The sequence below is a fragment of the Scardinius erythrophthalmus genome, assembly GCF_964197995.2.
Source record: "Scardinius erythrophthalmus genome assembly, chromosome: 6".
Taxonomy (NCBI): domain Eukaryota; kingdom Metazoa; phylum Chordata; class Actinopteri; order Cypriniformes; family Leuciscidae; genus Scardinius; species Scardinius erythrophthalmus.
The window spans coordinates 20,936,396-20,954,547 of NC_138226.1; the positions used below are offsets into that span (position 1 = coordinate 20,936,396).

The 18,152-nt window shown below is 43.1% G+C and overlaps 1 protein-coding gene across 1 annotated transcript; it reads left to right on the top strand.

Annotated features, from left to right (window-relative positions):
- Positions 1–159: 159 nt before the first annotated feature.
- Positions 160–8,744, top strand: asb18 (ankyrin repeat and SOCS box containing 18; the record flags this gene model as incomplete). The annotated part of the gene is given in 6 exon segments (XM_081369260.1): positions 160–178; positions 181–360; positions 6,060–6,327; positions 6,711–7,224; positions 7,411–7,524; positions 7,742–8,744. Coding segments are annotated over 6 exon segments (1,281 nt in total). The 3' UTR covers positions 7,928–8,744.
- Between the last annotated feature and the right edge of the window lie 9,408 nt (positions 8,745–18,152).

The following is an 18,152-nucleotide window of genomic DNA, read 5'->3' on the forward strand; positions in this document are numbered from 1 at the left end:
ATAAACATTTAGATCAACTTACAGTCGGACCTGTCTATATTTAGATGTAGGCCTAACCATCGAGAACAACAACAGATGCGCAGCATGTGACACTTATTACAGTCTTCGGCATTGTATGGAAAGGGAAACCCCTACTAACAGTGACAGTGTTGTGAAACAATGTCAGATGACATTGTATTGGTTACCCTGTTGAATCAGAATTTGTACAGGCTCTTAAAGAAGCACAAAGTAAGGACTCTACATGTGTGCAGACCCTTCTCACAGAGGCAAGCAAAGAAAACCCAAATATCGTCATAGAGTTGTCAAATGATGATTGGATGAAAGACCCTGATGTCGAGCTCCCCCCAGTTATGCTGTTGGGTAAGTACAACACAGCCATGCTATTATTTGATCTTGAAAATGTATGATGGAAAACAAAATGTTTTTCTAGAGTTTGAATTTCAAACTTATCTATTTCAAAATGAACAGATTTATTTCTCCCAATAAATCATTACGAATAGGGAGACCGGGTATGGTTGTAACAATTTTTGGCCAAATTTTGTTTAGCATTTAAACTTTTGCAGATAAAATCATTAAATTTGTATTAGATAGTTTTGCAGGCTAATTTCAAACCAGTACGCTGATATGGCTAGTTAAACACCCAACAAACACAGAACGTTCCCCTAACGTTATTGATTCTTTTTCTTTTTCTTTTAACCAAATAGCCTAATAACCCTCGAAGAACGTTCTTTTAGGTTTAATTTTTTTTTGCAATTATAACGTTTCCAGAATGTTGGTGGGTGGTTCTTTTTAAATAACCAAAACATATCTTCGACCAAAATAATGGTAATTTGTTGGTTATTATTTTTCAACCATAAAATAACATTTCCAGAACGTTGCAGGGTAGTTATTTTAAATAACCAAAAAACAACTTATACAGAACATCCCCAAATGGTTATCGAGAAGCTAAAGTGCAGCTAAATGCTTTATTGTCACTCCCACATCCTAAAATTTATTAAATGAAATTAAAATGTAAATTAAAATAAAATAAAGTTGTGTGACTCTATACATTTGTAATAATTACACGTAATTGGTTTTGTAAATAGTTTGTAAAGTGTGTAAATGCATTTGAGTGGAATGATATTTCATGTTTTAATAATTCAGTCTTAAAAAGCAACCTTTAGGGGCCATTTGCATAAACTGCTTGCTTAGACTTAGTCTCACAATTTTGTTGTCTAAGTTTTTTCTTTAAGACTAGTCATACCATTTTTTTAAGTGAGTTATATGAAAATTTCAATTGGACTAATTTGAGACCAAAAACCATGCTTGTGTTTATGCAACTTGCCCCGGTTTGTAACACAGGTCCCATCTCCATGTTAAATGTGTTTAAAAGACCCCTGCATGAAACCAACACTGCTTGTTGCTTATCAACATGAAAATAACAAACCATTAATTTGAATTTGTCCTCATTGTCCTCATCAGTACAGCCATAAAATACCCAAGTATGTCATCAGCTGTTTGGGAGATGTTTTAAATTGTAGTTACATGTGAGGTCAGCTAATGACTACTTTCACATGCACCTACACAACTGCCTATAAAAACAATCAAAACCTTAAAGCCACAATTCATAATTCTTAATTCAAGTCATCAGCACATAATGTTAAATAAACTAATGAGTTTTCATCAAGGAGAAATTGATGCCCTTTCACTTATCACTGGAATTATAGTTAACATCTCAGGGCACTTTTGGAATTAAGGTCACAAGGTATAAGCACCTGTGTGGATCAGATTCCGGGCAGCTGTTTGGCCAGTCTGATTGGGGGACAATGCTGTCACACCTCATGATTTGTTGAAACGGAGAGTTGGATTCTATTCCTGGCTCGTTTAGTGGTGATATCACCAGCAATGCTTTCCACTCAGCTGTGCATCTGGCATATTTATCGAACTCAGCCTCTGTGTTGTTGGTGAAAACAATAATCAAGGCATCCTTGACATGCAATTGCCCTGCACTGATCACATGTCATTTGTACTAAAAATACAGGATATAGAGCAACAGTGATAATATAAATAGCCATAAAAACGGACAGGTAAGAAGTGGAAAGGGTTGTCAATATTAGCCATGCTCTCCCAAGGCACTGTGAGTCGAAAGGCCACGTTCTTGACAGAGAGAAGGCGGTCGTCTTTAGAAAAGACCAAAGGTCATAGACAACCAGGGTTGGACTTTCTTTGTCCCCCTGTTCTCGATGGCCTGTTAACTCACCACTGGAGGGACATTCAGGATGGATTCTCTGATCCAGAGCAACTGAACAAAGTGTTAGAGTTTCAGAGTGATGAACTGCTGTGGACTGCTCAGAAACAGGGTGAGTCAGATCTGATGAATAGGATGGAGATATGAAATATTATTTTAGGGAAGACAATGAACAATTGTTTATATTTGAGCATCATTACTTTGGTCTGAAGTGTGAATAAATGTGCAAACTCAACTTTGTGCATTCATAATGTTTCAGAGAGGACTTTTGCCAATTAAAATAGAAAAATGCAATGATATTCATATCAGTCATGTTCTTGAGTTTCAATATCCTGCTGAAAGGCAGCATATGTTGTGCATCTGTTGTGAATAACACCAACCAACATATGTTGAAGTTTGGATACTGGTTCCCAAAATTTGGATTCAGGTATGCTGGTGCAATTAACTGGCTTCTTAAATGGCTTAAATAGGTTTAATGTTTGTTTTGTTTTGTGCAGGACTAGTGGGTGCAGCAAATCAATGTTGTTCACCAGCAAAAAGTGCTAGTCAGTGATGCCATTTCTTTTTCTTTTTTCTAGTGAACAACATTGTTTTGCAGGTCAACCAGCTATACCAGCAAAGAACCAGTTTGGACCAGCATGAAAGGCTGATCTTTTTAGCAGTCTCATTCTGACATGACATGTAGAAATCATATTCTAAATAAACTAATATAATGTATTAAAGGAGTTCACCCAAAAAGGAAAATGTGTCATCATTGTTCTTTTGTCATTCGAAACCGTAAGACTTTCAATAATCTACTTGGTTTAGCTTTGTTAAACTTGGTTAAATCCAAGTCTTCTAAAGAGACAAGATCGCTTTATATGATGAACAGATTTAATTTATGCCTTTATTTGCATAAACATTGATCATCGCACATATTTTGACCACATCACATATAAGCGGAACCTCAACTGTACTTGGTTGATATTTTCATTTAAAAAAATCTTCCATTTGTGTTTCAAAGATGAACAAAAGTCTTATGGGTTTGGAATGACATGAGGGTGAGTAAATAATGAATTTCCAATTGAATTTGACAGTCTATTGACCAATAATCAGGTTTAACAATTTTGGTAATGATCTGCTGTAAATTTGGCCATCAACTGGATATGAAGACTTCAGATGCAAAAGCCTCTAAGTGCCATCTGAAATTTCCTTCTGGAATGATCATTTTTATCAAGCTTGCATGTTTATGTTCAGTTATTTCACTTTAATGGCAATGAAAATTACCTATTAATTGTCATTAAAGTAAAATTACTGAACTTAAACATACAAGCTTGATAAAAATGTAATTTTATAAGAAAATTTCAGATGGCACTTAGAGGCTTTGTAATCTGAAGTCTTCATAAATGATATATATATTTACGAGTCATACTGTAATCCAGGCTTCGACTTCGGACAGCGCGTCTGCTAGTAAACTCCCCTCACATTCCCTACACTCACTCTTGATGAGACAGGCGTCTTACATGAGACACACTGACATTTTGAAGCTTTTCATGCAAGGATAACAAAGCTTGCGTCTTTTAAAATAGACTAAACTTGCCACGCTCTACAAGTCTCTTATCACTTAGAAAGCCCTTAACTCACAGCATTGTGCTTCACACTGTCTGTGGGCGGATGGCACATTACTGAGGTGAGGAATCTGTGTGGAGTTGACACAGGATTTCTAAGGGATTGTGGTAATCTTCTGTGCATATGAATGTCATGCACAGATCAATACTCGAGAGCCCTGATCCCTGTTTGGTTCGGTCTCCATGCAACACTCCTACTACTCATCCTGCAGATTCCAGTAAAGATTTTCCTGGTGTACCCTCACAATAAATGATCTCATACAACCCACAGATTATGCCATTGCAATTAAACTCTCTGCTTCTACTATAAATATCTAACCTGTTACGCTATAGGCACTTTTTGGCATAGGCTACATGGTAGTAGCATAAAATTTGATTCGTTTAACAGAGCATGTCTTAACTGTCCCTGAAAGATGGGTCTATTATTCAAATAAAACAAAAGTCTACAAATGGACATAGATGTTTGCAGCTCAAAGGATTTAGCATCTATCTCATACATCAACAACTAAGAATGGCGCCAGTAAGCTATGACCAACTGATGGAGAACAATGGCTTACTAAAAATAGAGGCAAAAAGTGCTTGAAGCCATAGGAAAACATGACTAGCACCATATAAACTCAAGTCCTTGAAAGCATAGGCCATTTGAGAAGTTAGGCGGAGATGCTAAGAACTATGTGCATTGAGAACCTCTGTTCAACTGTGCAGCTGAATGGATGGCAGGCTCTGCTGGATGATAACTGTGAGTTAGGACAAGATCATTGGGAAAGAGCCCATTTACGCTCCTTGTGGCTTTATAGAGCTGTAGTGAAGGGAGACTCCAGAGGGCTTCGAACCCTCCTTAAAAGGAACTATATTGATGTTGATGTGTTTTACAATGTGAGCCGGGAGGAACTCGAGTGGAAATCTCACACAGAAACCACATTTGGACCCTCAGGTAAAACAGTCATTTGTGGGACAGGTATTTTGAAAATAGTGTAGCCTACTTTTTGTGTTGTGTTGTTGGATAAAACAAAGATTGAGTTTACTCCCAGTTGCTAACAGAGATTAAACATTTTATTTTGCTACTGCTACTGAGCATTTATAATTTCAGATTTGTTTTAGATGTATTATATATATATTTTGAGTATTTTAAAATCTATTATTTTAAGACTTTATTGTATTCCTACTCTTATTAATTTATTTCATTAATATTATTTTATTTACTTTTTTAGAATCTGTTCTGAAATATACTACTGGTCAAAAGTTTGGCGCCAGTACAAATTATTATTATTATTATTATGTATTTTTTATTTATTTTATTTTTTTTATGAAAGAATGCTCTTATACTCACCAAGGATGCATTTATTTGATTATTTTAATAGATTTTAAAATGTAATATTCCTGTGATGGCAAAGGTGAATTGTCGTCATTACTCCAGTCTTCAGTCAGTGTCACATTATATAAGGGACATTTAATAAGTCCTCATTTTAACATTTTGTCTTATTTTCTGTAAGATTCAGCATCAGCGACCCGGAGCTATATCTAGCACAGATGGATCTCTACCTGTCACGATAATATAAAACTCTCCTGATTTTAGAGTAACAATTACAGAAGAATAAAGTAAAGCATATATTGTTACCTTTTGGAGCTTGGAAGGGTTCAGTTTGAGCAGATGTTTTATACCATCTTCACTGTCCTCGTCAGAGCTCATTTCACATTCAGCATCTGGGTCATATTCGCAATCTCAAACATATTCTCAAAACTATCATTTTCAAAATATTTTGATCGCTGAAAGCTTCTTCACCAGATCCACCATCAAGTGACAGTGACACTATTGATTGCGTTCAGTACTTGCTCTGCAGTAAATCGCTGAACCCTTTCAAGTTTTGATGATCTGTTTTTTAGTTTTGTTTTTGCCTACAGTTACTCACTTCATCACTGTGTATCAGACATACCTTGTGGAATACAGTGAATAATTGCACTTATTCAGTCATCAAAGATTCAATTATCGTTGTGCAGAAAAAAAAAACTTGCACGGTTACACACCTCGTGTACTTTTTACAATAATGGGAATACAGGCATTTTTCTATAATTTTTCTTGCTATATTATTTATAATGAATTGATTGAGGAATACTAAGAAGGTATATACTTTAAAAAATGAACGAGGAGGAAGGTAGTGAATGACGTTTAAAGGTTAAAAAAACATATCACAGTTGTGATTGTCTGGTAATACTTCCCATTTCAGGTCTATGGTCTTTGGAGTACAAAAGAGAACTGACAAGCCCACTGTGTATTGCTGCTGCACAAGGTTTCTCTGAATGTCTACAGTATTTACTGGAGCACGGCGCACACCCCAACCTTCTCGCAGGAGGAAGAGCAGCACTTCATGAGGCCTGTGTTAACGCCAACACTGAATGTGTAGAGCTGCTGCTGGAACATGGAGCTAATCCTAACCAGATTACAGAGGAGGGACTGACTGCCTTACATCTCTGCAAAACACCACAGTCACTACGGTATCATCATTTGAAAATCATACATACTACAGTATAGTATTTATACACCTTATTTTTATCATTATCAAGAGTATAATTCAAACGCAATAGTAAAATATACTAAATTAAGTATATTGATAAGTAATAAAGTATGAATATGTTGTCAAATGATGTGTTGTTTTACATTAATAACTCATATGAAACCCATATTAATATTTTATCTTTAGTGCAAAATGTGCTGCAAGTTCTTCCCCCCCGAAAATAATTACACCTATTGTTTTTGCAGTGCAAGCTGGATTATTCAAAAAGTAGGCCTATCTATAATAAATTTGAGGAAAAATCAGCTCAAGCTGCAGTGTGTGTATTCTCTCATATTGAGCATTTGCTGTACATTTTTATTGTAGTTGTGCAAAAGCCTTGGTGAGATATGGTGCCAAGGTGAACATACCCAGTGAGGAAGAGGAAGAAACGCCTTTGCATGTGGCAGCTAGACACGGCCTGCCCCACCATGCACAGCTGTACCTACGATTCGGAACCTGTGTAAACCATAGCAGCTCTTCGGGTGAAACACCACTGGGGGTGGTTTGTGGAGTCACACCAGAAACGACAGCCAACAGCGAAGATGAACGATACCTCGAGCTCTGTCATCTCCTCCTGGCCTATGGAGCAAACATTAATTTAGCTGATAAAGAACGCCGCAGTCCTCTGCACAAGGCAGCCCGCAATGTTCAGCATAAGATGGTGGACCTTCTTTTGAATCATGGGGCTGATATCAATGCCATTGACTACAATGGATGTTCACCGCTATCTAGTGTTCTGCAGAGCTCTGTGGTTCGGCAAGAATGGGAACCTCACATGGTTGTTCAGACCTTGTTAAATCACGGCTCCATTAAAGTCTGGCCACAAGCACTGCTGAAGGTGATCACTAATAACATTAGATAATAGCATTTTCTTATTTCATTACATAATATTTTCTGACTACTGAAAAAAAGCTGATTTAAAGTATTTTAATTTGCTGATGTCTCATGAAATTTCTATCTCTTTGATATGATCAGTTTTTAAAATTAATTAATTTAATGTGTTTTTTTGTTTGTTTGTTTTAAGGTATTGACAGCCTGTGCAGGGGCACCTAAAACGGTGGAAATCCTGTTTAACTCATACACACATATTCCTGTAACCTACAAATGGGTTGAGGCCATACCTGAGGATACCTTTCATGTGAGTCTCTTATCATTTCACCAGGATCTTTGCATTCATACTGAACCTGTGTAAACATGATTTATAGAATAATTATTTCAAATACTGTGTAGCAAAACAAGGCTAAAGACTTAAAGGAAAATCAAATCAGCTTTGGAATGAGTCAATGCATGTTTGCATTATTGTACCGTAGTGAGGCAAAATAAATAAATATTAATACACTGATTATTTTTTATAGCTTCACCAACCCTTTTATGAGTCTCTTTTTGCACTGGAGTATAGACCACGTAGTTTACAGCATCTGTGTCGGTCTGCACTGAGGAAAAGGTTTGGGAAAAACTGCTACTCACTCATTCCCAGTCTTCCTGTGCCAAAGCCACTAAAGCAGTATCTTCTTCTGGAACCGGAAGGGTACATTGACTAGAAGTAGAACCAGACCTTTTGGCAAATAAAACTTTAGACAACTTCTGAAGGCTTTTTTAGCGTTATAAATTAGTCTGACAAAGCTGACTTCCTTACATTTCACTTGCAGTGAAAATACAGTGATATTTTTAGAGATCTTTTTTTTTTCACCTGTTTTTCATCTGTCATACAGTAGGCCTATATAGACTGATATGATGTATTAGTGTAAGTAGGGTGAATTGCCCTAAAGTGGGCAAATGTCCAGTCATACATGAGGGTAAAGTAATTATCAAACAAGAAACACCTTGTGTGAAGACCACCCAAAGGTCAGTGTCATAGCTATTTTTTTGGCCTAATGTGCTTATTAAATGTTTGTCCATCAAAAAATAGTATAACTTTGTATGCATAAACTATCATTTTTATATTTTTACCAAATTTCCTAGTGTCCCACTTTAAGAAATGTGAAAAGTGGGACAGTATTAGCCAAATGTGGGACCGGACTTCCGTCAGTCAAAAATTTGTGTTGGGGCATGGTTTGGGGGACAAAAATGGTTATTTACAGGGTTTTAGTGTTGTTGTGCAATAGAATTAATTCTGACTGGTTGAATATAGGCTAAAGTTTGATCAGTCTGTGGGTTTTTTTTTTTTTTTTTTTTGCAAGTTGCCAGATTTTATATTTTGCCTTCAGATAGGCCTAGGCTATGCCTGTTGTGATTGAATGTATTTGTTGTTAAGTAAAATAATTAACGAGAACAGTCAGGAATTCTGACTGTGGATTTAACTGTAGGCCTATGATAATAGTTGCTTAATGTCATTATAATAAATGCATCAAAACTATCATATTGTATTATTTGTCTAATGATGTTCAATTGTCCATGTTTCATCTATACATAACCAAGAGAATTAAGTTAACTTAGAAGATTTCTCTATTTTACATGAGTCGAGGTGATTGTGGCCTTTTATCATAGACTTTTCAGTGTCCCACATTTGGGACACAACATTAAGTCATCTGAGACTATCATTTCTTTTATGAATGTGTAATCTGCATTTTCTTTTTTTGATTTGATAAGGACACATCCTGGGGATTTTAAAATGGTATTGGGTGTGTGTATTTAATGCTTTGGCTACACATGGCAATATGTCACATAAGAATGTCCCATATTAGGGCAATTCACCCTAGCTTTCCAATACATTTTATTGTTTGAATGGCAGTGTTATGTGTATGCTATGAATTCTTCTTTAGGCTTAATTTCTATAAGTGTGTAGTTACAGCTCATTTGATGTTTTTGCATAATTATTTAATTAAGAAATATTATTCTTGTTTGTCCTCCAATAAAATAATATCTTTTGTCAAGTCTTCTTCATTTCTCAGAATAATTTTATGTTTGTGCTTTGTAAGGTGCACTGAGCAGTAGCCACCCAGCAAACACAGAACATTGGCACAACGTACCCGACCTTCCAACAACGTTTTAACAACAAAAGGCCAAAAGGTTGCTATAACTACGTTGTGTAGTGAAGGTTGTTACAGCGTTGTCACAATGTTGACATTAAACCACCGTTCATGGCAGGCCATTGCTTAAAGGCACACTATGCAAGATTTGTACCTTAATATAACAGCCTCGAAATCATTTTGATGGTAAACGAATTCGTAGTAGGGCGAATCATCCCGATAGCAAAGCAGGGGGGGGGGACGCCGCTGGCAAAACCAGCTATGCAGGTTTGAGAGGTGGCGCCCCGACAAATCTCGCAAGAATCACGACTTGCTTTACGGCACAACGTCACACACATCAACAACATATGAAGCAGCCTCTATGGAAGACACTTGCACGCATTTCAGACGTGAATCATGGCAGAGCCGACGAAGAAAACGAAGAAAGCGCGATCGGAAGAGTCAAGGAAAAGAAAATAAAGGTATGGTAATGGTGAAAAATGGTAAATGAAAATGGTACCATGAAAATGGTATTTACGACAGTAACGTTAAAGGGGGGGTGAAATGCTATTTCATGCATACTGAGGTTTTTTTACACTGTTAAAGAGTTGGATTCCCATGCTAAACATGGACAAAGTTTCAAAAATTAAGTTGTACGTTTGATGGAGTATTTCTGTGGCAAAAATACTCCTTCCGGTTTGTCACAAGTTTCGGAAAGTTTTTTTCGAGTATGGGCCTGTGTGACGTCAGATGGGGCGGAATTTCCTTATACGGGTCCTAAGGGCACTTCTCCCAGAAGGGTGCGCGCGCACCCGTAGACCAGAGCGAGAGAGCGAAAGCAGTACGCCCATCAAAGCGCTGTGCTCGGCTTTAGGGAAGTCAGTGTCACCAAAGAAGTGGGTTTTTGGTTGCCAGTGCAAGACAACCCTGCACAGATTCACAAAGAACCCAGCGTTAAGGGACCAGTGGATGGAGTTTGTTTTTCCAGAGCATCAACGGAGTTGTGCAAGTGTTTTTGTTTGTTCCCTGCATTTCGATGATGATCGTTTTATAAACAAAGCCCAGTTCGACGCCAGATTTGCAGATTGTCTAATGCTTAAGGATGGAGCAGTCCCAACGATAAAGGTTCACGGTCGTGCGTTGGAACCGCAGGCGGTGAGTAAAACTGCTTCAAATGTCTGTGTGTTGTTAGCTATCGCGCGTAAGCACAGTTTTAGCTCCACCCACACGGCACGCCTCCAGCCGCTCGTTTTTTTCCGGAAAGACTCAGTACAGCCTATCTTTCTTTTATAAATATAATAAAACTAAAGACTTTTTGGAGATATGAAGGATGCAATACTACTCTATAGGTACTCAAGATTAACATGAGATTGACTGAAACGTACTCGGTTACTAACGTAACCTCGGTTCTCTCTAGAGAGAGGAACGAGTACTGCGTAGAATACGCTAGGGGAAAATCCTTTTCCAGGAGAATACTGAAGCCAAAAAAAATTATCCTTTAATTTTGCATTAATGTAAAACGCGTTGCGGCAGCATACAGACATAGGCGAGGCAGCTCGCGCGCCTATTGGCTGGTCTGCTGGCAACTGCTTAAGCCTATCGAGCGAGACCTAGAGTGACGTCAGACCCAATGAGGGCGCTTCGCGCCCTCTGCGTCACGTCCCGCCGAAACGGGCGTGGCTTAGGTCTATAAATACCGCTCGCAGGCATTATTTCTCTGGTTTTTCATAGTCGAAGCAACCAGAGCGCGTGCAGGCACGGCAGGATACGCAGTACTCGTTCCTCTCTCTAGAGAGAACCGAGGTTACGTTAGTAACCGAGTACGTTCTCTTATGAGAGATACTCTCGTACTGCGTAGAATACGCTAGGGGAACCTAATGTAAAACGCCGTGCGTGCTGGGATCTGATACCATAGACTCAAGGGCGACAGCCCGGAGTTCATACAGTACATAATCACCCAGGGGACCCACAGGGAATCCTGGAAGAAAGGGGGGTTAGCCACTATCTTCCTTATAGCAGCATAGAGCAAGGATTGCAGTACTCAATAGCTGCATAACTGACAGCGCCAGCTATGAGATTTTGGCCATACTAGACCGACAGTAGTCTGGCCTGTAGTGCGGGAACCTCTAGGTTGTAAGACCTTATAAATGTAGACGGAGAGGCCCAGCCTGCCGCCATACAAATATCTTGCAAGGCAATCCCACTTGACCATGCCCACGATGAAGCCATGCTTCTCGTGGAGTGCGCTTTGACACCCAGCGGGCACTGCATGCCCTTGGTTGTGTAAGCTAGCGCTATCGCGTCCACTACCCATCTGGATAGGGTCTGTTTCGAAGCGGCTTGTCCCTTAGAACGTCCGCAGAACGAAACAAATAGCTGCTCCGTCTGTCTGAAAACAGACGAGCGAGACACATAAGCTCTTAACGCCCTGACTGGGCAAAGGGAGCTTTCGTCCATATTTCCTTCAGTGACCGGCAGGGCAGACAGGGAAATGACCTGTGCTCTGAACGGTGTATTGAGGGATTTAGGAACATAACCGTGCTTAGGTTTGAGTATAACTCTAGAGTCATTCGGCCCAAATTCCATGCACGTCGCGCTTACTGAGAGCGCGTGTAAGTCCCCTATGCGCTTCACTGAAGCGAGAGCCAGAAGAAACGCCGTCTTGAAAGACAGGTGTTTAAGATCAATCTCCTGCAAGGGCTCAAATGGATGACCTTTCATGGCTTCCAGTACCGTAGAAAGGTCCCATATAGGGACTGTGGGAGGTCTGGGAGGATTCAGTCTCTTAGCTCCACGAAGGAAGCGAATAACTAAATCATTCCTTCCAATAGACTGGCCGAGCGTGGTCGAAGAGAACACTGCTATGGCCGCTACATAGACTTTGAGCGTGGAAGGGGACCTGCCCTTATCCAACAGCTCCTGTAGGAAGGAAAGAACCTCCGTCACACCGCAATACAGGGGTGACACACCACGAGCTGTGCACCAGCTAGAGAACACTGACCATTTTGAGGCATAGAGACGTCGCGTAGACGGAGCTCTGGCCTGTGTGATAGTGTTTAGCACTCCCTGTGGGAGGTCAGCGGGTACCCATTGATGGCCCACACATGGAGGGACCACAGCTCTGGGTGAGGATGCCAAATCGAGCCGTTGGCTTGAGAGAGGAGATCCCTCCTCAGAGGCACTGGCCACGGGGCGGTGCTTGCTAACTGCATCGCGATTGGGAACCAAGGTTGGCTCATCCAAAGTGGGGCTACAAGCAGCACTGAGCATCCTTCTTCCCTGACCCGTTCTATCACCTGAGTCAGGAGGGAGACGGGGGGAAAAGCGTAGAGAGGACGGCGAGGCCACTCGTGGGTCAGCGCGTCCTTGCTCTTCGAGAAAAATTCTGGACAGTGAGCGTTTTCCTGAGACGCGAACAGGTCTACTTCCGCTCTGCCGAATTTCTTCCACAGCAGCTGGACTGTCTGTGGGTGCAAAGACCATTCCCCTGTCGGAACTTGGTTCCTGGACAGTCTGTCTGGTCCTATGTTTAGGAGCCCTGGCACGTGCGCTGCTCTCAGCGAGAGCAGGTTGCTGCGGGCCCATATCAGGAGGCGCCTGGTTAGCCTGTACAGAGTCAGGGACCTGAGGCCGCCCTGGCGATTTATGTAGGACACCACTGAGACGTTGTCTGAACGTATTAGCACGTGGTGCCCCTGTATGAGGGGACAAAAGCGCGTGAGCGCTTTGCTCACTGCCAACATTTCGAGGCAGTTGATATGTAAGAGCTTCTCCCGCTTTGACCATAGGCCAAAAAACGGTCTGCCCTCGAGCAGCGCTCCCCATCCCGAGGTGGATGCGTCCGTGGACACCACCATCACTCTCGAGGAAGTCCCCAGGCTTACACCTGATTGGTACCAGTCTTTTGCCTCCCAAGGTTTCAAAGCTGCAATGCATGCTCGATTGACCTTGACGCGAAGCCGACCGGAGGCCCACGCTGAGCGTGGTACTCTCTTTCTGAGCCAGAACTGCAGTGGGCGCATGCGCAGAAGGCCCAACTGGAGAACTGAAGATGCTGAGGCCATCAGGCCGAGCATCCTTTGAAAAGCTTTGAGAGGGACTATCGCGCCGCAGCGGAACGCGCCGGCTGCGCGACGAATGTCTAGTGTGCGCTGAGATGACAGGCGTGCTGTCATTAGCAGCGAGTTCAGCTCTATTCCCAGAAAAGATATAATCTGTCTGGGGAAAAATGAGCTCTTCTCCCAATTCACTGCGAGACCGAGATTCTCGAGGTGATCGAGTAAAATGGTCCTGTGCTCTACGAGCTCTGAGTGAGATTGGGCTAGAATCAGCCAGTCGTCCAGATAGTTCAGCACTCGTATGCCCCGTATCTGAGGGGTGCGAGCGCTGCATCCATGCACCTCGTAAATGTACGGGGTGCCAGGGACAAGCCGAAAGGCAGGACTGTGTACTGATATGCCTGGCCCTCGAAGGCGAATCTCAAAAATCGCCTGTGACGTGACGCTATCTGTATTTGAAAATACGCGTCTTTTAGATCTATTGACACAAACCAGTCCCCCTGGCGGACGTGCGCGAGGATTTTTCTGGTTGTGAGCATCCTGAACTGGCGCTTCATAAGCGCTCTGTTCAACTGCCGCAGATCTAGTATGGGTCTGAGACCCCCGTCTTTTTTGGGCACCAGGAAGTATCTGCTGTAAAGCCCCCCTCGCTTTGAGCTTGAGATAGGGGTTCTATAGCCCCTTTGCTCAACAGTTTCAAAATTTCGGCTCGAAGTAGATGGGCTACTTTCGATTCTACCGTGGTCTCGACGCGCGCCATGAAGCGGCGAGGGCGTCGGCGAAACTGCAGCGAATAGCCTCCTTTATGATGTTCAGCACCCATCTCGAAAACCCCGGGAAGCTTTTCCCACGCAGGTGCGCGAGTAGCTAGGGGCCGGATGCGAAGCGCGCTCTGATCGGCTCGCGATACAGCGGCTTTTGCGTGCTGTGACATAAGCGTCGCGCTCATGACATCTGAGGCAGGGGGCGCGCTGATAACAGCGGGCAGAATGCCCGCGCTCGACTCCTCCGCAGTGTTTAGCTGAGAGGAGGAGGGCTGGGCTAGTTTCATGTCTGTGTGTGGGCGTGGGCGCAGAGCAGCGGGCACATACACCACTTTTACAGCATTGCTCGCGTGAGCAGAGCGTATGCATACTGGTCCTGTATTTACAGAGACCGTGAGACATGTGGGAAGTAGCGTTTGTGGGCACTGGGTAGTGTGCACGTTTGCTACGTTTAAAGCGCAATCGATCCGAGTCGATTTTATGTGCGCAAGCCCTGTGTGAAGGGCTGTGTTTGTGTGTAGGAATGGGCACTGAGTAGTAGCCATTTTTTCTACACATGAAAAACACCGTCGGCCGTGGCCGGGACACCAGAAAATACACTCTTTAAGGGATTTATCTGGGTAGCCATAAAAAGGCTTTTTTATGCAGGCAAGCGGGCAATGGAACCGGCTTGTTGGCTGCTAAATACGCTGGACCAGTCACATTTCTTGGAACTGGACGAGCGGCAAGGTTTGGGTGCAGGCGAGGGGGTTGTACAACGCACTCGTTGGCTGCAAAATACACATCTGCAGTTGCCTCTTCAGGGAACTGACAGAGCGAGCATTGGCGGCATAATTTTATTTGCCGGTAGCCCCGGGATCGAACACGGGTCTCTCGTGCGGAAATCTGTGATTCTGCCACTGGCCCAGAGGGGATGACACATAAGATTTCAGTCAGCGCGAGTTTTATCAGAGAGCGTCAACATGCTGGCGTTTGATTGCAGGCGTGCGTGTAACAACAGGCTCGCTCACTGCAATAAAGACATTTCCAGTCGCCTGAATATCAGAGGGGAATGAGAAATGTGTAAGAGATTGAGATCGGCCCGGCCACAGCGGGACTAAAACACTCTTTTCTCCTTTCGCCAGTGACGCACGGGAACCATAGAAACGGTGTCTGGGTGCAGGCGAGCGGGTTACACAACGCGCTCGTCGGCTGCAAAATGCACGTCTGCAGTCGCCTTCCAGGGAACTGACAGAACGAAGCATTGGCGGCATAATTTTTCTGCCGTTAGACCGGGATTCGAACACCGGTCTCCCGTGTGACAAAACCTAGGTTTCCGCCACTGAGCCACAGGGGGGGAAACACAAAAGCTTTCAGATGCACGAGCATATAAAAGAGCGTCAACATGTTTACTTCGGCATTTGCTTGCAGGCGTGCGTGTATAATAAACAGGCACGTCTGCTGCAGTATAGACATTTCCAGTCGCCTGATCAGGGAACTGAGACATGTGTGAGAAATGAGGTCAGTCCGGTCTCGACGGGACTGTAAACACTTTTCTCCTTTCGCCAGTGACGCACGGGAACCATAGAAACGGTGTCTGGATGCAGGCGAGCGGGTTGTACAACGCGCTCGTCGGCTGCAAAATGCACGTCTGCAGTCGCCTTCCAGGGAACTGACAGAACGAAGCATTGGCGGCATAATTTATCTGCCGTTAGACCGGGATTCGAACACCGGTCTCCCGTGTGAAAAAACCCTGGATTCCGCCACTGAGCCACAGGGGGGAAACACAAAGGCTTTCAGATGCACGAGCATATGAAAGAGCGTCAACATGTTTTCTTCGGCGTTTGCTTGCAGGCGTGCGTGTATTAAACAGGCACGTTTGCTGCAGTATAGGCACTTCCAGTCGCCTGATCAGGGAACTGAGACGTGTGCGAGAAATGTGTTCAGTCCGGTCTCGACGGGACTGTAAACACTTTTCTCCTTTCGCCGGTGAGTGACGCGTGACGGTCCGCTCCAGACATCCCCTGTGAACGGCGCGGTTGCGCGGCTCGAACAGAGGGCGAGCAGGTATCATCCCCCAAGCAGGCAAGGCAAGCGGGCGAACCGGCGAGCTTTGCGGCTTGGAAGGACGGAGGAGCAGTCTCGGAGAAGGATGCCCGGTGAGTCCTCAGAGTCACCATAGGCAATACCTAGCTCAGTGAGGGCAGTCGCCGTCAGCGAGCGCGAGAACTGCGTGATCCTCAGGAAAGGGGCGTCTTGAAAAAGACGCCTGGCTCTTTTAGGCCGGTGACACACTGGATGCGTGGCGTGAGCGTCTCAGCTGCGTGGCGTGTCCGTTTTTATTTCGGCTCCCATGTTAACAGGTTAGAGCTTGCACACTGCGTGCGTGACACGCGCGTCTCAGGCGCGGCTCGAGCCGCGCGGAAAACGCGTGCCTGCTAGAAATAGAACCGACGCCTATTTTTCACGCGACACGCAAGCGTCTTGGAAGCGTTTCCAGGCAAAATTGAATAGGAAAAGATGTTTATATGACATTTTGACACGAATACATATTAATAAATGTCATTTTGATGTTTGAAAGTGTCTTGGGTTTGACATAAATGCAAATATAAATGCAATTTAAAAAAATATTATCGATTTTCAAATACTGCACCTGTCAATATTCTATAGTCTATATTGCCGTCAACACTGCCGACGTTGTCTTTGCTGCTATATATTTATGTTTAACATGAAGTATAGGCCTTCCACAACTCTCTCCCCATGTCACCAATATGTCACCTAGCAGCAGCAGCGCCGCGTCAGACACGCTTCTGGTGTGCAAAGACATGGAAAACGCGATGCAGCCGCCACGCAGCTGACACGCAACAGAAACGCCACGCTCACGCCACGCATCCAGTGTGTCACCGGCCTTATTTCTCTGATTTTTCATCCTTCAGCGAAGCAACTCACATCGCTGGATCCGAGAAGAAGCCGCGCTGTTGAAGAAGCACTTCAGCGGGACGAGTCGAGAAGCTGCTGGCCGCGCCGCCTTCATCGCCTTCCTGCTGCGCTATCCGGTGCTGTATCCTTTTCTCTTTTACTATGCCTTGTGTGTGTGCTCGCCACCGCGACACACACTCTCATTGCACTGCGAGCGGTATTTATAGACCTAAGCCACGCCCGTTTCGGCGGGACGTGACGCAGAGGGCGCGAAGCGCCCTCATTGGGTCTGACGTCACTCTAGGTCTCGCTCGATAGGCTTAAGCAGTTGCCAGCAGACCAGCCAATAGGCGCGCGAGCTGCCTCGCCTATGTCTGTATGCTGCCGCAACGCGTTTTACATTAATGCAAAATTAAAGGATAATTTTTTTTGGCTTCAGTATTCTCGTGGAAAAGGATTTTCCCCTAGCGTATTCTACGCAGTACGAGAGTATCTCTCGTAAGAGAACTGAGTGTTTCACCCACACACAAATCCAAGGTGGTGATCAAGGATAAACTCATACATTTTAAACATTCTGTGCTCAGTTGTATATCTACGAATTGTGTTTTGCATTTGTAAAATATCTTTTATGAATATATAATTTTATTTTGCGCATGTGAATTGATTTTTGTGAATATATATATATATATTTTTTTACGCACGTTAATTTTTGTGTGTGTGTGTGTGTGTGTGTGTGTGTGTGTGTGTGTGTGTGCACGTGAATTTTGTTTCATGTATGTGAAATTGTCAACGCATGTGAATCAAGTTTTTTGCGTGAATTAATAATGAGACTGATCTGCTTCCATAAATAAACGTTATCATTGTTGTTGTATTGGGAATTACAAATCTGGTCATGTGATGTTAACACCGCAGCCATGAGAGGGCGACCTGCTCCATGTAGAACAGTGCATGGTGGTTGAGGAGATTCCCCCTTCCATAATAAAGCGCTTAGCCTACCCAGAAAAGCGATATATAAATGTAACGAATTATTTTTGGAATTATATTATTGGAATAAAGCTTTTTTTCTTGAAAGAATGTATCTAGCCTACATTAAACTAT